The sequence below is a fragment of the Numenius arquata genome, chromosome 11 (assembly GCF_964106895.1).
Source record: "Numenius arquata chromosome 11, bNumArq3.hap1.1, whole genome shotgun sequence".
NCBI lineage: Eukaryota > Metazoa > Chordata > Aves > Charadriiformes > Scolopacidae > Numenius > Numenius arquata.
Window position 1 is genome coordinate 17,398,371 of NC_133586.1, and position 26,457 is coordinate 17,424,827.

The 26,457-nt window shown below is 39.3% G+C and overlaps 1 protein-coding gene across 1 annotated transcript; it reads left to right on the forward strand.

Annotated features, from left to right (window-relative positions):
• The first annotated feature begins 101 nt into the window (after positions 1-101).
• FAN1 (FANCD2 and FANCI associated nuclease 1) lies at positions 102-26,428 on the forward strand. Its single transcript, XM_074155866.1, has 14 exons — positions 102-175; positions 814-2,253; positions 7,375-7,515; positions 8,484-8,679; positions 10,200-10,433; positions 10,942-11,073; positions 12,189-12,297; positions 13,027-13,146; positions 17,035-17,199; positions 18,189-18,357; positions 21,468-21,571; positions 24,145-24,339; positions 24,734-24,862; positions 25,672-26,428. The coding sequence occupies exons 2-14, from the start codon at positions 951-953 to the stop codon at positions 25,807-25,809; spliced, it is 3,135 nt and encodes a 1,044-aa protein (XP_074011967.1). The 5' UTR covers positions 102-175; positions 814-950; the 3' UTR covers positions 25,810-26,428.
• The last annotated feature ends 29 nt before the right edge of the window (positions 26,429-26,457 follow it).

Below are 26,457 nucleotides of genomic sequence, written 5' to 3' on the forward strand. Positions count from 1 at the left end.
TTTAAAATACAGCGGTCCCAGGGAGTGGGTTGATCTTAGGCTCCGCGCTCTGCTCCCCAGGCCTGCGCCCCGCCATCGGCGGTGTATTGCTGTGGCCTGACGGCGGGGCGGGGCCCGGGCCGGCTGCCCCTCGCGCCCCCTCAGGGAGCGGCGCGTGGCAGCGGCGCCGGTGGCGGTGCGTGGGGACGGCGGGATGGAGGGGGCCGGTTGGGCGGGAGGCTCCCCCGGGCAGGGGCGGGTTCGGCTGCCGCAGGCGCCGCCATCTTCCTGCGGCTGCGGAGCGGGGCGGGCGGCCCGGGACAGGCCCGGGAGAGCGCGGCCCGGCCGGCGCCGCGCCTCGGGGTTCCAGAGCGCCACAGCGGCGATGGAGCAGTGCTTGGCACACACCTGCACGCTGTATGTGCTCTGTAAAGTGGATAGTTGGCACCAAATGTATATATATCTATAAATAGCAACCAAGATGATCATAAAAGTTAGAGGAGTTGACTATATTCTTACCTTGAATTGTGTCTCAGGTTTTCATTTACATCAGCAAGTGAACACAGCATGTAAATAGTCAAGGTGGTAGTAATATTTCCATTTTTTAACCCATTCTCGTGAAGCCAGAGGCAGTGCTCGGTGTGACAATCGCGGTGTGCGTGCTTGCCTGCTTCAGGAAAGGGTAAAGGTACATTTGCATCGTAGCAGTTAAGGATTGCTTGACTTTTCCACTTTTAGGGTTCTATTTTTTCTTCTCCACTGTTCAGCTTGGTTGCATTTGGTACCTTAGAATATCTTGCACTCAATAGCTATCTTTTGTTTTTTTCCTTGAAGGTATGTCAGAGGATTACAGATGGAAAATGCAAAGTCAAGAAAAGTTCTTTTTTTTTCTTAAGTAAAGTATTACAGAATAAGGAAATAACGGCCTGAGTGAAGTTGCCTGTGCCATGTAAATGCTTTGAAGTTTTGTAATGGCAGAAGCCAGGTCTCCAGAAATTAAAAGATCCAGAGTAAGTTTGTCACTCAGTAGAAATAAGAAAAAAAAAGGATCAACAAAAAAAGTGGAAGGTAAAGAAACACCATCTATACCTACAGCATCTTCCTCTATTGTTTCATTTTTTAACAATGTTCCCCCTACCAAAATTACCTGTCCCATGTGTGGGCAAATGGTGCCAAGATTCGGAATAAATGAGCACATGGATGAAGCATGTTGCAGAAACCATGGTGAGACTGGCGTCATTGATTCAACACTCAACTCTTTAAGGAATGGGAGTCCCCCAGCTGCAAATGTGAACAGTAATTCCAGCTCATATTTTTCAAAAAAACTCTTAAATCTAGAAACAAGTCCTTCCAAAAGCAGCTTATTGAAAGCAGAAGAGAATGCAACACCACAGATTAGTCCTTATTTTAGCAGTAATAGTTCGGTCTGTAGCGTTAACAATGAACCACAGACTCAAACAGTTAAAGTAGTCTCTTTGGGAAGCTTGTCATCCAAACTGTCCAGAAGACGTAGCCAGGGAGGAAAACAGATTGTGTATAAGGAGATAGACTCTTCACCTCCAGCTGTTCATAATGTGTGCAAAAGTGCTGCAGCACAGGATGATGATGATGATATTTATGCTGGGCATAGTTCTCAGAAAGAAAATCACCTTGCTCTGAGAGAGCACCAGGAACAAAAGTTTTCAAAGGAGGAACCTGAATTTCAAGAAGAAACAAACATATGTAATGGAGAAGACCTAGTGGATATTGTTCAGATATCATTACCAGCAGATAACATTAATAGCAAAAGGTTACCAATTGCTACAAGGAGCACCAAACCAAAAAGTATGTGTGAGGGTGTGATACTTAGTCCTGATAAATTTGAAACACATCTAGCCATTTGTACTTCAGCAGAGCTGACCAATAGTTTGGAAGTCAAGACTCAGCCTCACACTCGGGTTATTCCTTCTTCCAAGACAGAAGTGAACTGTGGTACACAAAATTGCTTTAGCAAAGCTGACGTACAGCTGCTTCCCATGGAAGTTTATAAAGACTTTGAGGATGAGATTAATCATACTTTGTCAGAAACTGTGGAAAAGGTGGAATTTCAAAATTCCATTGGGGACATTTTAGACAAGATAAATGAGGTTAGCTCTGTGCCCGGCTCTCCTGGTCACCCATATTACCTCCAGAATTTTTTAGCAGTGCTGCGAGCAGTCTTGGAGAATGAAGATGATGTCAGACTCTTTGATGAGCAAGATATGAATGTTATAACCAAGTTCTGCAAATTATCAGGTATCTTTTTTTTTTTTTAACGTACATATTTTCACATTACCTCCTGTAGAGAGAACTGTTACATAGTTTTATGTGAAGGGCACTATACTAATGGGCAATTTTAACTTGATAAATTCCTTAAGGGAAGAAGCTCCTTTTTCTCAGATGTATCCCTCAGTGGCTTCTTGCAGGTAAACTTTCCTAATGATGCTTTAATGAAAGGTAATGATAAATAGTGGATAATTGTAAGAAATAAGGAGAGAATGATCATGAATAGTTCTGGGTTTTTTGAATACTTATTTTACTGTTTTAATACTATTTTTTAGAATATTAAGTCAGGTTGTTGCTGCATGTAAACATGTTTCCCAGGAAGGAAACTCGTAGCACAGAAAAAGAGTATCAGTTAACACCAAGCTTTAGATGACTAGTACGTGTGATAAGTTTACAAAACGGGGTTCTGAAAAGGCCCATGCTGGGTATGTAGACCTTGAAAAAAAAAAAAAAAACCCAAAACTTCAGAAGTGGCGATCATGAGCTTTGATTTGGCACATTTACAGATGACTTTCATTCTTGGTGTGAATCCATGGTTATCGCTATGATTATTATGCAGTGTTTAGAATGCTAGTTACTAATTAACAATAATTTTCTTGTAGGTTGCTTAGTACTTTTAATTCTCATTAACTTCAGTAGGAGCCAGAATTAAGCCCTCCATATTTAGACAAGATTCAAAGCAGACATGTTGCCTGAATTCTATACTCATAAGTTTTACAGTATAAGCATGGCAGAAGTGATATAAATTAAAACTAACCCTCCAAATTTTTATGTATGTTTATAACTTGTTTTAAACAAGATTAGTGTTACCAACACTTGAACAGCAAACTTGGAGCATGAAAATGGAAATAAGCTTATAACAACTTCCACAAGAAAATTTGTATCTCGGAGTATTGCAGGCATAAACTTTTGTATTGTTTGAAGCTACTATGATAATATACAGCTCCCTGACTAAGTATTTTTAGATACATGCTCATATGAGCTCAGTTCACACATCTGAGATGACCATGCGAAAGTGACAGTTGCCTACATACCTCTTGGTAAAAATAATCCAAAGCAGGCTGCATTTATTAATGTATCGTGTTCACTGAGTTTGGCTTAGCTAGCAGGCTGCAAAGTTTATCACATTAAAGAATGTGATCTCCCTGTGTGAAATTGTTATGTATTTTGGTCTGTTTCCTCTGTAAATTATATTCATTTTTTCTGCACTAGTGTACATCAGTCTTCCGACTGTTTCTCCATCACAAAATGGAAGAAAACTCTTCTAGCTGTTTAGAGCACTTCATCCTTTAATGTTTGTTTCTATAAAGTTCCAAATGATATTGTGGATTGACACCACAGGGCATTGTAAAAGAGAATATCAAGGCCATGACTTGAGATTAGCAATTACATGAAATTTTTCCAAGGCCAAAAGTAGGTTTTTCAGTGTGTTTTTCTAATAACTTGGATAGATGTGGAGAATGATAGAATGAGGTTAGGTTAGTGTACATGACATCACAAAGTTTTTAATACAGGATATTGAATGAGAAAAATGGAGATGTGTTGGTTGAGCTTTTTAGGAAGAAATACAGCCCTGCTAAGTAGTTCAGTCTCAGTTCCATAGGAAAATTAATCAGTGCCTATCTGTTTCCCTAGGAAGCAATTAAAGTGTGGGAGAAATGTCTTTTTTGACTTAAGATCTTCTTCCAAAGTTTAGCAGCTGGAAAGGACCATATGAACATTCTTCATTTGTCCTAGTGGAAAAGTCAGCTGAGCTGACACAAACCACCCTAAGATTTGGTTGCTAAAAGGGTGAAGAATCTCCAGGGGAGGAAGTAGGGCTCTAAACTTACACAGGTATTTCTGCAGTGGTTACCTGGTCACAGTTAAGCTCTTAGAGATTATATTATAATAATTACAATTATGCAGTAAAACTAAACATTTAAAAAGTAAAGAATAATATCAAGATAAATTATGAGAATATTGTAAAGTAAAGTAAGATCATAACATAGGACTCTATTTGTCAGGGAGCAGCAAGAGCAGACTACTCTGCATGGGAAGATGAGCAAGGAGCCAAAGGGGACATGAGGGCAGGCAGGGGCCACATCCTCTTCTCACCTGCAAGGGGCACAAAGAAGAGCAGAGCGGATCCAGTGCCAGTACCACAGTCAGCCATGCTCCAGCAGTGGCAGGTCTTCAGGCAAGTCTGTAGCGATGAGGCAGGTGCAAGGTGAAGCCAGCTCAGCAAGGTGCCTGGCTGGGCACTGGCACATGGCAGTGAAGTTCAATCAAGAGTGTAGGCCACCAGCCTGAGCTTAAGTACAGCTCCCAACCGAATGGGGGGAGCCTCACACAGCTCTCCCCAGCAGCCTGAGCCCCGTTTACACAGCTGCACCATATCAGAGCTGACCTTGAACACAAGTAGCCAAACCTGTGGGTGCTGGGATACGGTTGTAGAGGCTATTGGGGCACTCAGGGCATAAGAATATTACAGTAGTTAACTTTCTCCACCTAAATACATATACAGTAACATCTTGGAGCTTGATAATGCCTTGTGTATGTTGTGATCATTAAAACAGGGATATAAAGAAAGAATGCAATACATAAGCAACAGAACTCTTTGCTATTGATTCTTTGAGGCAAGAGGTAGATGGGTATGATTTACATCCAAAGATAATAAACTTAGAGCGTTAGTGGATGCAGGATTTGGCTACTTTGACAAATACTAAAAGAGACATTCAAGATACAGCTTCCTTATTTTCACACTCCCTTCTTTGGATGAAAACAACACAGATCAGTAATAGTGACTTGTTCTGTTAAATAAAGGAAGTGCTTGTTTCTCTTTCAGTAGTGTGATTTCAGTATTCCCCTCTCACAGGAGTTCAGGATACAGAAAGAATTATTGCAAGGGCGTGCTGATAAATCCGTGTCAGCACTGGCTGCTAGAGTCACAAATAAAACAATCTCTCTTTACAGGGTAGGAAAAACGCAATGATTCAGCTATGAGAGGTGACTGGATAGCATTAAGTCAATAGATAATGAATTCTGGACAAATGACAGATGGATGTCATTTCCTTCAAGAAATCTTAGACAGAATACTTTAAAAGTTCAGGTAGATGGGTTATCTGTTCCACTTAGGAAGTTTCTACCCAAGCAAGTGTTGTATTTCAGTTATCATAACCCCCACCCCTCCCCCCAGCTTAATACTACAAAGTTGCTTGAACATAAGTATTCTCCAGTATTTCATTATTTTCTGTTAAAATTTATAAAATGTGAGTTATCTCCAGTGCTTGTTTTGAAAGGAATGATATTTTTAAAAGGATTAAATATGAAGCAATGTTTCCTTTTTGCCCGGTTTTCTCAAAAGTGGATGGTCTTTGTGTTGGATGTAGAGCACTGCCAATTTTTTAAGTACTGGAAACAGTAAATAAAAGTGGGGAAAAGCAGAGATGTATCCATAACAAGTAATCTGCAGTGCAATGTCAGGCTTTGTGCTCAAGATGATAAGTCTGAACTTTGGTGTAATATTAAAAAAATATTTTTTGTAGTCTCCATGTTTAATTTCACTGCATGTAGCAGTTAGAAAAATTTAAATGCAAGCACATAGTTCTAGTGACACTGCTTAATACACTTGAAATACACGTGAAATCCTTCTTCCTTTTTATACAACAGAAAAATCTTATCTGAGGAACATTGATTTATAGTCAATAGTGGAACTGAGGTACAGAAACTGAACAAGAAAAAATAATGTATTTTTTTCTGTTCATTTTAATGAATCATAGAGGGTGGACTTTTCTAAGATCTTCTGCACCTTTTTGCTGATATTTAAACTTAGAGCAAATTTTTTTAATTGTGATACACCTGAAAATTTCTTAAGAGCTACAAGTGAAAAAAATCTTTCAAACCTTCAAAGGTAATGTACTGTAGAACAGGATGCTTAAGAAGCAATAAATTACTTCTGCAACACCATTTTATTCTTCTGTTTGTCATTCAGATCCTTTAGAGAGAAAGCAGTCCTCATGTGCCTTTACTGGATTGCAGCCCTGGTTTGGTCAGTTTCCATGGTCTGCAGAAAGGATGTTCCTGCATTACTCAACCTTTTTCTTTTTCCAGAGTTGTAAAAACTGGAGACAGACTTCAATGAAGTTAAAACCCCACAGAGAAAATGAAAAGGTTATGCATCTGAATGTAGTTCTCTCAGTGAATTGATCCTGGAAACATTCTATCCAAAAAAAAGGCTGAAAAAGTCTTTTTAAGGACAGAAGAGTTAAATAAGCATGTGAAAGTTAACTGCTATTTCTTAAACATATCTAGATCTGGTAGTGTTTCAGTGTCTGTTTTTATTAATGATGAGTTTCAGTTAAGCAGCAGACAGGTTTAAAAAAAATAGAAGTTAATGAGGTATGAATTAAGTATTCAAAAGGATGTTAAATGTTGTAACAATAGCTAGACTATTTTCAGCTAAGATTTAATAAGCTATTTTGTTGAATTTCAGCATTGTTAGTTTTTTAAAAGTATTTTTAAAAGGTACTTTAGGAGAGCACTTCCCAGATAAAAATCAAATTGATAGGAGTTTTTTTTTTCTCTTGTTTTCAGAGATATATTAGTAAAATTAAGCTTATCTTTGGAAAAATAATAATCTGAAGACTACTACCCAGAGGTGTTCTGTGATTATGAAATCATTGTGTCAGACTACAGCTTCTTTTGTTCCCCAACATCAAAGAGTTGGTTACTGAAAGTGTTAAAGAAAGCAAAAAGACCTATTTAACATCATAATAGACAGAGTTTGAAAAATGAAGTTGTCTTTTCCTAGAAAACAAATTAATTCTTAAAGGGTAAGAATGTCCAAAATGCATTCTAGTGATGTTCATTACCTACAAAATACATTGTAATAATCTTTTACCTACAAAACTTGAAGATTCTAATGAGCTCGAAAGGTAAGTTCTGATATTTTACGAAGTCTGTGCATAGAACGTGGGCAGATTTAAAATGTGTTTTAGAGGATATCTGTATCAAAGTAATTTTCCTAGGTAAGGTAGTGATTATGCATTGTACTATGTTTTAGAATTTAATTTTCTTTTTATCCTTCCCTGCTTTAAATAAAATTTGCAGTTGGTGGGCAGAAGCTATATGTGAGACTTTTTCAACGCAAGCTGAACTGGTTAAAGGTGAACAAAATAGAGTATGGAGAGATAAGTATGGATTTGTCACCAATAATTGAAGAGCTGGCTGAAGCCAGATTTCTGCAAACAGGTATGATCAGCATTAATAAATGTTTAAAATATTACAAGTAAAATCTGCAGTTCTGTCATGTTTGACTTTAATGCACTACATGGTTGTCTGTGCCTTGAGAAGAGAATTAGAGGAGCAGAGTAAAGGTTTCAGGTAGATGAGTTGTGTTGTGTTATGTTAATAAAAGCAGTTAGTGCAATTTAGGTAATAGGGATTGCTAAATAAATGTCAGGGCTATAGGTGTCACAATAGGCCTTACCAGACCTCATTTGCCTCATCTCAGACCCTGACCGTTGCAGCCTCTGCGCGTTGGTCTGGGAGCTCTTCTTAATGTCTTTCGGTGCTGCCCTGAGCTGTCTTGCAGGCACCTTCTCCCTGGCCTGGTCCATCCTTGGCTGGCTGGACCTCCAACCAGTGCTGCAGGTCTTTGTTTCCAGTCTGGTCTGTGGCCATGTACTGTGGGTGGATCTCAGACGTAAATTGTAGTCTTGTCTCTAGTCTTACGTCTGTCTCGTCTCCAGATTGACCCTGAACCTGATCCATCATCACACCTTTCCTGGGGCTGCCAGTGGAATCTGGTACCGGGACTTCAGCTCTGCCCATTCTGTTCATTTACGGTGGGACAGCACCAGGTTTGGGGAGGACACTGCCAGTGCTGGGGTCACTCTTGACTCCTGGCTTGTTTCCCCTTGTCAAAGCAGCTCTGCTCTTGCTGGTCACTGGCAGCACTTTTTTACTTGCATTGGGCAAAGTTTTATCCATCAGGAAGACAAGTTTTTCTGAACAGCATTTTTTTTTTTATAACTCAGCAGAATTTCTTTATATTTGCTTTTGTTTTGAAGTTGCAAAAGTTGCATCAATAATACATGTTTGAAGAATCTAAATCATTAGATTAGTACTAGGTTATATGAATGTACTATACTTTGAGCTGTTACTTGAGTGTTTATGTATAGCACATAATGAATATATATGGATCGTTTTACTTTTAGAATCTGAACTGGAAGATCTGTGTGAAGGGTTGGATTTGCTTTCAGCCCCTGAGCTAAAAACATTGGCAAAGATCTTCCACTTACCAAACCCAAACGGTCAGAAACAGCAACTTGTGGATGATTTTCTGAGGTTGGCAAAACAACGTTCAGTCTTCAGCAAGAGTCAGGCTGGTATTGGGACAGTGATTTTGAAAAGGTAATTCTGTATATAGTTAAATTTTGCAGGTGAATGTAAGTTACACTTCAAAGGACTCCATCTAGATGCTTTTTGAAGAGAGGAATGCATTTAAGTAAATTTATAATATGCATAAATTTATAATATGCATAAAAAGGGCAGCATTAAATTTTGATTCACAGTGCATCAAACATGGGTAAATACTAGACTTTTTTTTGAACTGTTATGCTTTTCAGATCTGGGCATGGTAATCTATCTCCAAAGATACTCAGTTATATAGAGACACATTTCTGAATTTAAAGCAGAATCAGTGCAGAAAAAGATCTAGGAAGACATAGGGAAAGTCATTGCCTATTAAAGAAACTATCTGGTGTTCATTTGCGGGGTGAGCTCTTTTAGTAAAATTAGAGGGGAGCAATAATCTCCTTTTTGTGACTGACTGTACTTTAACATACAGCCTCCTTTTAGGGGGAAAAGGTTGTTTTCTTGACAAAGTGAATTTTTTCACTGTGGCTATCACAGCTGCGTATATCAGATGCCTTGACTTCTAGGTCTTCTGGGGTCCAGATTCAGATTTAGGGTGTCATTCTGAGTGATTACAGCATTACCATTCTTGGTGTTTAGGGCTGGATCTGTAGCTAGAACATCCACAAAAAGTCTAGGAATATGAACTACAGTAATAGCCAGGGTACTGGTGCTAGGGTACAAGTCAGTTCTGGAGTTTATAAGCTTTCTTACACAGTTACATCTCAGTAACCAATACCCAAACTTAACTGTTAGAATAATAATGCATATAAACAAAGGTTCCTTGTCTAGCAGTTGGCTTGTCTCATAAGCTGGAGAACTAGGGTCTGAACTCCGTAATTGTGAAATCCTTTCTGTACAAAATGAAGGTTGGGTAGAAAGCTGACAGATACCCGTATGTACTGCATTTGCTTCAGTAACACAATTTGTCTTTCCTGTGGTATTTTTTTTCAAATGAGAGACATACCAAGCTTTGCCAAGTTTTACATAGCTATGTTTATTGGACATATATTCCCCCCCCAGCTGCAATGCTAGTTACCCCATGAGAACAGAGAAAATCCTGTTCTAAATCTGTGCTGTCCTGTGGACCAGTAACAGAAGTCTTGTCTTGTATGAAAAGGCTGGATGAAGATGTGATAATGGAGATACCCTAAACCAAGAGATCTCAAATTACGGTCTGTAAACATTGCCCTAACAGCAAACCACATCTTATTGCTTGTTGGTACTGCCTGGCATAGCAATAGGAGTGGCTGCACCCAGAGCGCAGTTAGTTCCAATTCTATTCTGCTTGAAGTTTGGCCCTTAAACTTTTTATTAGTTAATGCATTTCTTTGGCTTTTCACTAGAGATTACGTGCACTATATAATTTCTCAGGCTGCTTCTTTCAAGGAAGATCAAGTTTACATGTTAATTGGCTTGAAAACAAAATTGTTCTCATACTTCATTCAGTATATTTGAATTTTTATAAGTGATGGCAAAACCCCCATTTGTTATAATTATATTATTTGTCCTTCCAGGGTGAAGGACCTGGCTGGAAAATCTGTCAGAGTCCTTAAAGGCCCTCGGGCTGTCTTTTCTCGAATTCTGCTGCTATTTTCACTGTCTGAGTCAATGGAGGATGAAGAAGCTGGCAGTGCTGGTCAAGGCCAGCTCTCCACAGTCCTGATGGTAAACATGGGACGTATGGTATTCCCCAGTTACACTGTGAATAGGAAAACACAGGTCTTCCAGGACAGAGAAGATCTGATCAGGTAGGGGCAGCTTTGGCAGTTTGGAAACCTGTTTATTTGCGGAAAAGCTTTGCTGTAGTACTTATGTAGGCAAATAAGAATTTATCATGTAGAACTCCAGGTGAAATAGGTAGAAGTGCACTTTTGCAATGGTTTTAAATGCATTTTTGTATCCAGGTAGGACTTGTAATTTACAGTGGCTTGCATTTTGAACCAAAATAGCATAAATTTTTGCTTCATGATCGTCTGGTGATGAAAGTTGTTTCTTCATTTGCTGTGATGATTATTAGAATGGGTTCTGAACAAAACAAAAAAACATGTTCTCTAGTTGTTAAGTAATTTTAAACATAATGTACCCCGCTAGTGTAAACTGGTAGTGTAATCCTACAAGATGAGAATAAAGTTGGCTGCATGGTTCAATGTCTTTGGAGACTGCAAGGGAGTTTATAAAATGTATGGAGGAATTGGTTTCTTTTAGCTATAAATTCTTTTTGAGCCTAATACAGTTATGTTGGGTTTTTTCCCATAGGTATGCAACTGCTGCTCATCTGTCAAATGATATAGGCACTGCAATGGTAAATGGGAACTGGGAAGAAGCTAATCAGCTATATATGTGTGCTAAAGAAACCTGGAATGAACTGAAAAATCACGCCTCTTTGAGGTAGTAAACTGGAGACTAGCCTAGTGTTCATATGAAACTATTAATTGTATTATCTTACTTTTGGTACTTTTCCTTTTGAGAGAGGCTTATAAGCCTGATAAATTTAGAAGTTTTAATATTCCTGAAGCCTTTGAACTTCCTGGTTGGTTGTTTAGCTTTTAAGTGATTATATGAAAAGGCCTTTTTTATAAGGCCTGGGAATTAATTGGTAGGCGTGGATAAAGCAGTAAAATATTTCTGTTCTATGTGTCAATGCAGGAGAACAAGAGCCTTATTTTTCTCTTGCCGTAGTTTGTTTTTATGACTTTTAGACAAATAGCAATAAGCAGAATTTAAAATTCACTGTGAACAAAAGAATGTTGCTGATGTTATGGGAAAACATACTGGGTTATTCATCTCTTCAAACTTGCAAGTGGGTGTCATTCAGGAAACGTCACTAAAGATACAAGAACTGAAATAGCATGTATTGTTTTGAAGCTCCCTTCATCAGTTTTTCTTTCAATTATTTTGTTTTCTGGCTTAATGATACACTGGAAATTAAAACCTTATGTTTGGCATTATACTCATTTTCATGGCAACTGATTTAAAATAATATTCATAGAGGGTCATTTGGAGGTCTATTCCATTTAACAAACTGAAGATAGTGGCAAAACCTATTTTGATTGCAATAAGACATTCAAAAGACTTTGTCTTGAAACATAGAGGTGGCTACCCAAAAGATTTTAGTCTTCTTCTATGGCAGGAAATGCCTGTTCTAGCCTTTTTCTTTTGTTCAGCTGCGTTTCTAAAGTTAACCTTCTGACTTACAAGAACAAGTTGCCAGTAACAAAACATGTTGTAATAAATTACTGGTTTGCATCTGATGTAAAACTTATTAACCAATAATTCCACTAGTGTTGAAACCAAAATATGCTTTGCAAGTGCAGCTTGCACCTGCTGCCTCAGATAAACTCTTCTCTTACCTTTGTGTTCTTGACTGAAATACTCAGTTCAGTTTTGATGCCTAAGGCACTTAATCTTTCTAAATGCTATAGGTATAAGTATTCTTAGTGAGAGAATTTTTTAGAATTTAAATTGCCATCACTAAATTGATCTGAGCTGCTCTTATCTTTCAGCTATCACCGAGCTTTACCTGAGTATCTGCGACATTTCACAGTTGGCTGGGTGTATACAAGAATCCTTTCTCAAGGTGTTGAAATTTTGCAGAGGCTTCACTTGTATGAGGTAAAGTGATGAATAGGAGTATGTGTTTAATGTAGCATTGTACATCAATTTACATTTCTGATATGGCTGGAAAATGGTGATAATGTTTGCTAGGACTTGCTATGTTTTCTTAACGTGTTACTTCTAAGGAGAAAGAGCCTTTTCTCGCTGCTTTAGAAAGGTTTAGATTGTTTTGATTTCTGCTTATGCTTTGGAGATTTACTGTATGTAATATACCATAAGACTGTTGCTGAGACATTGAGACGTTGTTTTGTTACTTAAAGATATCTATGTTTCAGTAGCTTTGGTTATTGCTTTTAAATACGAACATCTTGAAAGAAAAGTATTCTATGAAATCCCTGCCTCTTCACCTTAGGAGCTAACATCTCCAAACGCCTCTGATTTACATGTCAAAGCAAACCAGATTATTCTCAAAAAGACTTTGCCCCTGCAAAAAGGCAACAAGTAATATTCATGACTTTTTCATATACAGTACGGAATACATAAAGGACAAAAATATTGTATTTTTGGCAGCTAATCTTTAGGTTTACATAAAAATATCTCTATTCTAGAGATTTTAAGGTATACCATGCGCCTGAATACGTTGGGTGCTGGAGTGAAAATGGGGTTTGAATTGTGTAGTTGTATAGTACCCAGTAGTTATAAGGTAAAGTGACAAGCTAATTATAGAATGAAACTTCAACTTGGTTTTCTAACTCAGCTAATAAAGATACAATCCTGTTGCTACAGGAAGCAGTGCAGGAGCTGCAGACTCTTCTGTCTCAGGATGTGTATTGTACTGACAGCAGAGGGCGATGGTGGGATCGACTGGCTCTGAATTTACATCAGCACTTGAAAAACACTAGGAAGGTATCTTCACAACTGCATGCTGTAAAGCTGGAAACACTGCAATCATTGTCTGAAAACGTTTAAAAAAATATTTCATACGAGAAGAACAGTGGGTTAGGCTCTCCTAAAAATGCAGATGTTGGTAGAAATCCCAAGGTCAGGCAACTAGTTTCTCCTAAAAAACAGGATATCGAGTGTACCCTCATCCTTGGTTGACCTGTTTTTTTCTGTTGCATAGAAGAGCACTGTTTGCCATGGAGGATGGTATGGAGTTACCAGGCAGCAGCTTCCTTGCTGTTCTGCCTTATAAATTTGCCTAATGTGTGAAAAGCAGAGAAATTTCTTGCAGTAAACACTTCTGCTTCTGAACATGAGTCACTATGAGGCCATATCTGGAATGAAAAAATCAAACCTGATCAGAAGGAGTTTTTTAATGTTTTCAAACAAAAAATTAAGGGAATTAAGTCTTTGGCTAACTGTTACCAGTGGGGGGAAGGTTGTCTTGGACCGGTTTTGGTGTGGGCATTCTGCTGTAAGGGATCAAGCGGTATTCAACCCCATTTCTAATCTGTTACTTGTACTCTAGCAGGGTTATCAGTCTTTAACAGCGAATTTAAACTATTCCAGTGGTCCTACAAGAGAAACTGTAACTGACCACCCTTAGACTGGTGAAGAATAACATTAATGGTTTTAGATACCACCTATTACAGGCTATGTTCCTCTTGGTCTGTTGAATCCTCTTAGGAAGGCAGAGGAGGGGAGCAGAGGTTTTGAGGTAATCTTAGCTTTTGCTGAAACCTTGCTCTCTTCCCTTCCAGTAGGACACACAAACCAGTAGGGTGTTTGTACAAGCAAAACACATTATTTGTGCAGTGGATAAACTTGCCAGTCTTGAGTCTGAATGATGCAGTTCAGGCTTTTAGAAACACTGTGTACATGCTGAGCGGTCTTTGAGTTTCCTAAGTGATTAGCTGGCATGTAGCCAAATGAGGGAAAAATAACCATATGGGAATGGCAAGGATTGTGTGTAAGGATTATTGTAAATCTCTGTAGAACTTTCTGGCACCTCTGGACAGATTTCTGCAGCAGGTTCGGGACCACTTGGCCAAACTGGACATTCATAAGTCCATGGGCCCAGATGGGATGCACCCACGAGTGCTGAGAGAGCTGGCAGAAGTTATCACTGGGCCACTCTCTATCATATTTGAAAAGTCATGGAGAACAGGAGAGGTGCCAGAAGACTGGAGGAAGGCCAACATCACACCAGTCTTCAAAAAGGGCAAGAAGGAGGACCCTGGGAACTACAGACCAGTTAGTCTCACCTCCGTCCCTGGGAAGGTAATGGAGAGACTCATTCTAGATGTCATCTCCAGACAAGTTGAAGAGCAGGGGGTTATTGGAAGTGGGCAACATGGGTTTACCAAGGGTAAATCATGCTTGACCAATCTGATAGCTTTCTATGATGCCATAACTGGTTGGCTGGATGAGGGGAGGGCAGCAGATATCATCTACCTTGACTTCAGCAAGGCTTTTGACACTGTCTCCCATAACATCCTCATTGGAAAACTAAGGAAGTGTGGGCTGGATGAGGGGACAGTGAGGTGGATTGAGAACTGGCTGTGTGACAGGACCCAAAGGGTAATGGTTAATGGAACAGGCTCAAGCTGGAGGCCTGTAACCAGTGGTGTCCCCCAGGGGTCAATACTTGGTCCAGTCCTGTTCAACATATTCATCAGTGACCTGGACGAGGGGACAGAGTGTATCCTCAGCAAGTTTGCTGATGATACCAAGTTGGGTGGGGTGGCTGACACCCTGGAGGGCCGTGCTGCCATCCAGAGAGATCTGGACAGGCTGGAGAGCTGGGCAAGGAAGAACCTCATGAGGTTCAACAAGGATAAGTGTAAGGTGCTACACCTGGGCAAGAAGAATGTCAGGCACCAATACAGGTTAGGTGTGGACCTGCTGGAGCCAAGCTCCGAAGAGAAAGATCTGGGAGTCCTGGTAGACAGCAAAATGACAATGAGCAAGCAATGTGCTCTTGTGGCCAGGAAGGCCAACGGAATCCTGGGCTGCATAGGGAAGAGTGTGGCTAGTAGGTCGAGGGAAGTCATTCTCCCCCTCTACTCTGCACTGGTGAGGCCACAACTGGAGTATTGCATCCAGTTCTGGGCTCCCCAATTCAAGAGGGATAGGGAACTACTGGAAAGAGTCCAGCCAAGGGCAACAAAGATGATTAAGGGATTGGAGCACCTCCCTTATGAGAAAAGGCTAAGAGAGCTGGGACTCTTTAGTCTGGAGAAGAGAAGGCTGAGGGGAGACCTTATTAACGCCTATAAGTATCTCAAGGGTGGGTTGAAGGAGGAGGGAGCCAGACTCTTTTCAGTGTTCCCAGTGACAGGACGAGGGGCAATGGGCACAAGTTGGAACATAGGAGGTTCCACTCGAATATGAGGAAGAATTTCTTCACGGTGAGGGTGACAGAGCCCTGGAACAGGCTGCCCAGGGAGGTTGTGGAGTCCCCTTCTTTGGAGATTTTCAAGACCCGCCTGGATGCAGTCCTGAGTAGCATTCTCTAAGCAATCCTGCTTCAGCAGGGGAGTTGGACTAGATGATCTATATGGTCCCTTCCAACTCTAAAAAAAATTCAGTGAAATTCAGTGAAATATAAAGGAACCAGAGAAAACTGCAAGCTGCAGTACAGGTTGTGTCTTTGAATTCCTTGTGAGCCAGCACCAGCCTTTCACAGACTTTCTTTTCAAGAGCCACAAGGCGTAGAAGCCACTGTCACTCATTTTAGGGCTCAGTTGCAGTTCCAGGAATTTTCTGTGCAAGAAACAGCAGGCTGTAGTTGTATCAGGTCTGAGGAGTTATAAATACAGGAGATTATGTCAATTTTTCCTCTCTGTTACATACAAGGGAGAAATGTTTTCAATGACTGAAAATAAAACTGTAGGACTGTTCAGGTCACAGTGAAGTATGGGCAGACCTAAAATCAACTTTTAACTGAAAGACAAAGAAGACCAGTCTAATTAAACACACCTAAGGTACCTGACTAATTCGGCAATGAAAAATAGAGGTAAAAAAAAGTCCAGGAACAGTAGCAGTTGTAGAGTTAAAATAAAATAAGCAGAGAATGACTTTTTTTTTTTTCCCTTGATGTTGCTTCATTGCCTCACTAAGGCTATTGAGAACTGGGATTAAAATCCTCTTATTTTGTGTTGCATTTTAATTCTTTAATTAAGTCTGTTATAAGGAAATAATATCATAGGCTGTCAAGCATCTGCAGTTGTCTCTTCTGCATCTTATACCCCCGTATCAATTTTTTTCTGGATTTGGAATTAGAAGTTGTACAAAGGAAGAGTTAGTCTCAGTTCCTTATTTACAAATTAGGACAAAGTGCCTTCCTCACGTCGCAGAAAGAGATATGTCAGAACCATGATTTGAATTAATTTTTGGAGTCCATATTTTACTCTGGACGATCTTCAATGCAGTAGTGCATTAGTGCACTACATTCTTGCACCACACATCTGGTCCTTCTGTTTCTGTATTACACGCTGTTAAGCAGCTAGCTTAAAAATATTAAACTGATTTACCTTAGAACCAACTCTTTTTTCTGGTCACTTATGTAGAATTTATGCTTTCTTAATCTTATATTGATCAGTACAAATGGAGAATAATTCCTTTTTACTGTACTAATGGAAATGTGAATCCAAAAGCCTACTAGTGCAAAATATTCCTTGCTAGTTGAACTTCAGTACATACGTAAGAAAGGTGGCCCTGTCTTATGTGCTGTTTTTCACATTCACATTTTTGTGCTCCTTAAATGAAGTGATCTTTTGGGCTTAGTGAGAACAGACAGATATGCATAGTTCTTTGTAAATTATTGCTTGTTCCCTTGCTCATTCCTAGGCCATTGACTGCATCAGGAAGGGGCTAGCAGACCCCTTTGTACGTACTGGGCATCGGCTCTCTCTCTACCAGCGGGCCCTGCGCATCAGAGACTCGCCAAGCTGCAAGCAGTTCCGGTGCCTGTTTCATGATCTGCCAGTCATAACTGTGGAGGATGTGACACACGTAAGTAAAGTTGCTGGTGGTTTATGAGGAGTAACAACTCATCAGGTCTTTTTTCTTCTGACAAGAAAAAATGATCTGGGAGACTGCTGTGTGCTGTGCACCAGCCTCTGACTTATTTGTGCTGCAGGAAAAAGAACACAAACGTGTTTCTAAAACAAAAGCCTCTTGTAAACAAATACTTCTACTTAATAAATGATCAGCTTCTTAGCTGAAGTTAGTCAGCTGTACAGTGATTTAATTTGCATTGTTTTACTGAATATGTGTTACAAATCTGACCAGCTATAAATTCCACTAATTTACCAGCATTATTCTCAGAATCTTTCTGTCTGAAGAGTCAGATCAAATCAGTGCATTGTTTCTGGTGTCTTCAGGCCAAGCATTCTGTGTGTAAGAAGAAGTAATAGTAACCTCAGCATGTTTCAGCATTAGATTAATGACTCAAGAAATACAAGGTTTTTTTAGTTTTTTAGAGTTCTGCACTCTAAATATGTGCTATGGAAATATGCAGTATGATGCACCTGCATCATACTGGAATGGATTTTTTTTAACTCATTCTTTTCCCTACTGTTGCAAAGAAAATTGTATCTGGGCAAAGTCAGAGCAGAGCTTCGCTTTCTCTCTCGGCCTCATCACCGCCTATCTCCCCACAGCCCTGCTTTTTCTCCGCCCAGAATCAGTCTCCTCAGTTATCTGTGTTCTTTATTCCTGGTCCTGCGTATAGAAGACCACATTCCTATATGTGTATAGAAGACCACATTTTTGATAGACTTTTTTTTTTTCCTGAAAAATTTGCCAGTTTATAAAAGCTAAACAGAATGATTTCAAGGGAATGGCAGGTTAAATTTTATTCAGTTGAATTTTGGAAACAAGTCTAGTTCTGATTTTAAGAAAACTGAAAAGTATGTGTGTTTTAGGAGAGATTCAAATGCCTAAGCTAAAGCTTGTTAAATGTGATGCTGGAAAATAACTAGTTCTTTTAATATGTTCAGGTTACAATCAAAGGAAAGATGTGTCCTCAGATGGGAATGGGAAAATCTGTATTTCTAATGGAGGATATTGGTGATGAAGAAGGAGGTGAAGACTTCAGTGTATCCACAGTCATGTGCTCAGTTGAGGAGCTGGCATTAACTCATTACAGGCAGAATGGTTTTGATCAGGGTAACTAACTTTTTTATTTTGTACCATAAAATAACTGTGGGACTAAAGAACCAATTTACTAAGCAGTTCACTTAATAGACCAGTTTTAGCCGATTTCACTAGACCAGTTTTTAGTGTGGTTCTGTTTCCTTCCCAAAACGCTCTAATACTCTAATATTTTCCACCTGACCTGCTTCCTGGCCTTTATTTCCTGTCTTCATATACCTGAGGTGGTTTTGACATGTGTTAGGAAAAAACCCACTGTTTCTTCTTTATCTCCGTAGACAATCACTTACTTTGCCTTTCTTATCAGTGAACAGCTAGGGTAAAATGCTAGCGGCATTTAAGGGGGTGTCATTAAGGAAATATAAATTCCACTGACTTTTGGTACTAGATGAACACGAAAACAGTCTACATCGCAGCAAGACACTTAGCAGCTTCTTTTGAAAAGGCTTGATTTTCAGCTCTATTAGTAGTTGTTCATTTTTTTTTACAACTTAAGAACTGTGAAAATCCATGGACAAATAAAAATATATAGGTCTGTTTTACAGGAAAAAAAAGCAAAATATCAAAAGGTAGGCAGGTTGTTTTTTAAGATAAAATTTGTATTTTTATATAAAGTATATATTTTAATATAATTTCATATTATTTATATGTTGCCAAATACTGTTGCAGGAAAAGTGGCCATATCAGAAAAGGGTAAATAGGATGGGTGCAACATTTAGAATTTGGGAGAATTCTGAAGTGCCTGCTTGATTCCTCACTCCCACCCACTCACCATCAGTTGTCTTGTCTCCGTGGCTCAGCAGATTCTGAGCACACAATGGCCATGTGTGATTTTGTGGTTGGCCCAAGGGAACAGAATGCCCAGGCCAGCACTATGCACACACACTGACACACGCACACTCTTGCCCTCTCTGGAATACGTATGATGTATCATACATGTATAATGCACATACACTACACTCTATGTTATATATAATAAAATAATGTATATATATTCATGCACTTGTATAAACATATACATGTGAACATAGACACATATGTCTATGAACATACATATGGATATATGAACATAAGGAAACACTTTTTCACTGTGAGTGTATTAAAGCACTGGTGCAGATTGCCCAGAGAGGTTGTGGAGTGTATGTACATATATATATATATATGTATATATGTGTGTGACCATATCAACATATGTTCACATATATACATATGCATATGTAAGACATAATACATACAATATCTACATATGTCCATACATATGTTAAATATGATTTAGATAATATTATATATTATAAATGTTCCAGTTTAATATTTATACATTTAATACATGCAAGAAATATAATGCAATTATATATAATATTATATGCAATATAACAATATGCAAGATCTAATATATATTAGGTTTTTACTATATTATATATTATCACCAATATTATACTAATATAGTAATATAGAACATATATAATGTAATACATAATACATTATATGTGAGATATATTGTGTATTAACTAATTTATATATGTATATGTAGCGCATATTATATATTATAATGGAATAACAATATAGAACATATGTAAATATATACATGGTATCATACTTATACACTATAAATATATACAATTGTATATTTATAATTACATATGCAATATTTACATAGTTATATTACTGTGGTATGCTATATTATGTATAACATACTGCCTATTCTTATTACTATATAATAGGTGATATACGATAAATGTATTTTAATACGTATATATAGTATGTATAGCATACATATGACTGGATAGTTAATTTTCATCACGGTGGCCCATACGCTGCTGCGGTTTAGCCTGGTGACCAGACTAGTGCTGGTACCCAGGGATGTTTCAGCTATTGCTGACCAGCACTTCCACATCTTCAAGACTTTCTCCAGTCCTCCCCACAGTGAGCAGGCTGGGGGGGGGCAGGAAGTTGGGGGCGGGCACAGCCAGGACAGCTGACCCAGCCGATTTCCATGGCAGGCATCTTCCCTACCATAAGATGTCATGCTCAGCAAAAAAACTGGTGGGGGGGATTTTTTTCCAGAGTAGCTGCTGTTCAGAGGCTGGCTGAGTGATTCCTATTTTTCTACACCCCTCTTCCCCCTGCCTCCCATCGCTTATTAAATTGGCTTTATCTCAACCCGTGAGGTTTTGTTTCTTCCTCAGTTTTGCCCTTCCAGTTGTCTCCACCAGCCCGCTGGGACGGGAGGGGTCAGCAAGTGACTGGGTGGATGGGCTTATCTGCCATCCAGGGTCAAGCCCCCATACGTTTTTTTTAAATATATAAAAATATGCATGTACGTGTGTGCATACATATATATGCACATATACTTACATACATTTTTATGTATATAAACATATGTACATTTATGTGTATACATATGTGTATGTACATGTATATGCATATATGTAGATACATAGTATACATGCATATGGTGGGGTGTACATATACATATTATACATCTGTATTAAAAAAAAAACCAACCCACATTTTAATAAGTGAAAGGGATGAAAACAAAAAAAAAGATGCAAAAGCGCACACTCACCACCAGCAGACGAATGCTCAGCCAGTATTACTTAAAAATTTAATATATTAATAATAAAAAGTTTTTATATATAGAAAAAACAGTTTCTATTACACATATATGTATATATACATACATGTATATGTATATATGTACACATATACATACACATGCATGCATGTATGCATGTAAGTATGTGTGTGTAAATATGTGTGTAATAGAAAACCTTTTTACATATACAAACATTTTGTTATTAATGTATTACTTTTTTAGTGTAAAAATAAAAAAAGTGTATTAAAAATTGTTAAAGTTAGAGCAGTAAGCCTTATTTGTGACAGGGCACAGTAATTTAATCCTACGCTGTAAAAGAAGGCCACTAGCCTGGAAATAGAAAGCAGTAGCAAATTGTGGCAGTAATAAACTGCATTTACAACTTGATGCTGTACTATTAGTATATTCGGACTGTGTATAAACCTGAACATGGCCTGTTTCTGGTTTGGATCATGGTGATTTAGTACTTCTTCGTACGAGATTGCTGTAGAAATTAATGTTTCCATTTTTATTAAATTTTGTCCTTTAGGTATTCATGGGGAAGGCTCAACATTTATGACGCTGTATGGTATTCTAATGTGGGATATCATTTTCATGGATGACATACCCGATGTTTTCAGAAATTCCTATCAGGTAGATTTGAAAGTCTTCCTTTAGTTAATTTCTTTACCCATTGCTGTAGACTGTAAACTTATTTGGGATTAGATTAACATTTTATTCTGAGGGACTTTCCAGACAGATCTCGGTGTTTGCTTGGTTTTATTATTTGTTATATTGTGCTTGTTACTAAAGGGCTCCTGGGTAACTAATTGCTGTGTAAGCCTGGCCTGACTGTCAGATAGGGTGGGATTCATCTGGCGGAATGCAGAGGGTGTCCTGGATCCGAGCTCACTGGTCAAAGTGTCCCTTATAGTCAGTGGAAGAATGCAGCTACACCAGAGCATTGCTGATGATACATTCCATTTAAAAAAAAAAAAAAAAAAGGAGAGTCTGTTTCTTTTCAATAACCTTTAAATGGAAGTCATATTTTTAAACTCAGGTTTGTTAACACCCCCACCTGCTCCACCTCGACATGTTTATCCTTTCGGGATCATCCTTCCTTTCTGTCAGAGCAACAAACAAAAACTACACCCCCCTCAATAACAACTCCTTGCCACACCCTGAGATGAATGATTCCAGGTGAAGTTGTGGCTTTCAGCTAAGTGCTTTACTTCTGCAAATTACAGCTAGAAACAGTTTTAATAATTGCAATTAGAAAACTTCATCACTTAGCAGCATTTGGTAAGTAAACCCTAAAAAGCCATCTCAAATGTTGTAGAACTAAATAAGGCCAGACAACTGTCATATTTCTTTCACCTTAACCCATTGCTTCTAGTTGGAACTCTGGCCAAAAGGTAAACCAGCCAGTAGCATCCTCTTCCTTAACTGGATTTATTTGTACTGTAAGAAATTATAGGTTTATAGCAGTATGAGATATCTTAGGTAGAAATTTCTTATTTTAGAGGTGAAACATGCAGGGTTTTCTTCTCTCCCCTTCCACCCCCCCCCCCCAGCCATCAGCCCCCCCTTTTCTTTATTTTTCTTCACCGGTATGAAGTAGAAATCCTTGTGGTCGATTCAAAAACTACCTGGTGGTTTTGGAGATGGTTGTCTCCGTAATTAGTGACCACTACAAATAGCTCTTTTTAATTGGTGGCGAGAGATACATTCCCTCAAGGCTGTCCTTACGAAGGGTGTGAAAATCTAGAAAACCAAACAGTACAATTATTTTATTAGGCTAATAGGACTAAACTCAAAGCTTTGAATACATGCGTTGCTCTCTGTCCCACTAATCTGAATTTTAACTTATTATTTTATGCTGACATGGATTATATGACTGTATACAGTCATGTCTTGAAAGAATTTCTTAAGCCATAAGCATTTGAGTATAAGTATGTTCTTGGTCATCTCCTTGGGGAGCTACTCAGTGATGAAAAGAGGCAGCTCACTACAAAGCAATGGCTGTTCTTTGAAATGGCTTTTACTACTTGATTCTTGTATTCATCTGACCAAGTAAATTTAGGGTTGAATACTGTTTGCAGGAAGAACTGAGATGTGGTTGTCCTTCTTGCTTTAGCATTTTGAGGTGGGACATGAAGGCACTAGCAGGCTCATGGCCAGGACAGGAAGGGGACTGCTGTAGCTCCAAAGTACAAATACTGATAGATGGAAGTCATACGAGTAACTCTTCTTGTGGAGCATCTGCTATTCTTGTAGGAGGCCTTACTTGTATGAATGTCATGTGTTGAAAGCAGGTATTCTTTGTCAGTGCAAACTGCCATTTACTGTAGATCTTTCCTTTCTAAATATATAATCTTATATGCAGATGACACCTACTTGAAAAAAATTTAAAACCTTGTAGGTTTATATGTTTAGAACAAGCCAAGCATTTACAGCTCATTTGCAAATTTATTTTTTTAAAAGCTAGGTTTTACTTATTAATGCAGATCAAAGCTATCATGAGCCTCGGGCATGAGCAATGAGGAGCTGAACGCTCACACCTGATTCTCTCACTCATTCCTAGGCTGTATTTTTGTGGGATTAGCTGTGGCAGCAATTGGTGTAAGGCTGAAATTTGCTATTTTCTAAGTGCTCTGCATTTGATTTTGAAAGGCTCAAATGGCACTCAGCTACTACTGGATAGCCTTTTTCATCAGCGTTCAAAATGGGGTAATTGCTGCAGAGACTTTATACACTGATGTGTTCAGCTGTGCATAAGGCTCTGCTCTCAGGTGGCCTGCGTGATCCTCCCCAGCTTCGTCACTGCTCTGTTCTGCCCAGCTCACACTGCTCACTGAGCTCACTGTAGCTGAGCAGTCTCGGTTCTCATTCCAGATCCTGACTAGGATATTACTGCTCGGGGAAACAGGAGAGCCGGTAGACCTTTGTTGTCTGTTAAAGGAAACCTCTGTCTGTAGGTAAAAAACCAACAGTGCACAGGTTAGGATGTGGCCAGCATTTGTTGCACTGGCATTGGGTGTTAAAATGTGTGCAAATCTTTTCCCATTTAATAGAGGTTTATGTGGTGGACATGTTCATGTTAAATCAGCTGAGTAGTTGAGTGAATTCGTAGTTGAGAAAAGAACAATATAAAGAAAGGCATTGTCATTCTTGGAATCGCTGCTTTACTGGCAGCTCCTCAGAGCTGTATTTACCTTTTTATACAGACATTCCCCCTGGATTTATACACTGACAGCTTCTATGAGAACAGGAGGGATGTCATTGAGGCCAGACTCCAGCAGCTTCATACAGCTTCCTCAGAGACACTGGCAAAGTTGATTGCTGACGTCTGGACCGCTCAGGAGGGAAAAGCAGCAGCACTAGTTACCTGGGGGCGGTTTATTTCCCTCCAGCAAGTTCAGGTAAGTAACTGTTGTCCAGAAGGGGCACGCTGTTTGATTAGGCTTGCTGTTAAATCACACACTGCAGTCAGGGGCTCACAGTCTGTACTGAGGCGCTGAGCCAGGACTGATGATGGGTGGTGGGAAGCAGGAATCGAGTGGGGATTTCAGCACTATTCTCCCTAATCCCAAGTACTGTTACTCTCTGCTGATGTGGTCACTTTTCCTGCAACAGTAGTTGAACACACAGCAGAGAAGTTGCTGTAGGTTGCATCTACTTAAGTTTCTTGTTACATGTGACTAAACAAAAAGCTGAGATGGGCCATAGAATATTCTTCTGGGAGCTGGGAAATGACTGTACAGGAAATTAAAAAAAAAACCAACAAACAAACAACTGTCAAAACTTCTCTTCCAGAGCCTTGTCTCTTGCCTTGGAGGAATGTTTCTGAGCGGTGTTTTTAGGCGACTTTCCAAAGATCTACGCCATTGCAGGGGGGGACTTCCTGACCTGGTTGTGTGGCGTACTCACACTAACGACTTTAAGGTATTTTGGAAGGTCTGAAATACTCGGTGCTCAGCTGATCTTACTCTTAGGTATAAAACGTTCCCGTTGTCAGCCTGTTGTGGTGCTTTCACCTGCTGCTCATCTAACCAGCCAGTATAGCAACTAGCGGGTGGTGGTTTATCTGCTATTTCATCACATTTTGCTGTAGCTTGAATGGGCATAATAAGAAAGAGCAAGGCTAGGTATTGTTGAGGAATAGGTCTTCAGTTAAAATTACTGTAAAGCAAGTGTTACCAGTCAGCCATACACATTCTGACTGTTGTTAGCAAGGGGTGCCAACATCACTGCTTACACAAAACTTGAATAGATGAGACAACAACAGTTCTCTCTGTCTGTGCTACAAAAACAGAGGAAGCAGTCATGGTTTGTGTCTTGCATGATACTGGAATAGGTACTAGAACACCATTGGCCATCTCAGCTGCTGGAGCAACTTGTTACGCATTTATAAAACACAGCTGAATAACAGAAATTAGTTCTCTAGAACATCTGAGTGAGAGCTGGAACAGGAGAGGTTGCAGCTGATCGATTTTTGAGTATGTGGTAGCTTCATTCACCAGTGCCTCTGTGGTTTTGGTGGATATTTCCTGCATAAAATTTCATTTTCTTACAGTTACACTTTGGAACATGGGTTAATAATTTAGCACTCACTGGGCCTTCCGTTGTGCTGAATCTGTATTATTTTTGTTGCTAATAACAGCCATAAAAGAATACGTGTATTAGTCTGTGGGAGCTAATGATCTTTCAGTTCCTCCACAGGCCCACCACTGATCATCCGTGTTTCTTTGCAGCTGGTGGAAGTGAAAGGTCCCAATGATCGCCTGTCCCACAAGCAGATCCTCTGGCTGAGCGAGCTGAAGAAGCTGGGCGCTGCAGTGGAAGTTTGTCACGTCCAGGCTGTTGGAGGCAAGAGTCAACGCCTCAGTTGACACTAGAAGTCCTGATCACATGGGTAATGTGGGTGTTTTTAAAGGAGCTGGTATGACACACACTACTGGCTGCTGCTTATTAAAAGTAGTTTCTTCTAAAATTCTGGTTCCTTGGCACATTACTGTAGTTATTCTTAGCACAAAACATTCTAAAAAATAGTGTGAGAAGACTCAGTATGACTGTCAGTCCTGCACGTCACGTTGTGTTCAGAACAAAGCCTTTCTCTCCCATACACAATTTGTAACTTATTTGATGAAAGGTGATCTAGGGGGTCTGCCCAGTGAAGAGAAACAGCTGCAGTCACATGGTACCAGCTGAGAACATCCTCTACAATAAAAAAACGTGGTGCATCAAGTCCTGATCATTTCCATGTTGTCTGTGTAGCCCGAGATCATTATGCTGTGCGAGGTTCCTTGCAAGGTGCAAATTTAGCACCTTTCCAGGACTGCCAGGACCAGTGTGGTTCTCTAACCGTCCCCACTTTGTATTATGTATTGCAATTTTACACTTTAATATAAAAAAAAGATACAGCTGGGCAACGATGGCATACAGTAAGGCATACAACTTGTTTAAAATGGTGTTTTAATGTGCTGCTGTCTATGAAAGGAGAATTTATTTAACAGCTCCTTCTCTTGTGACTCTGTATT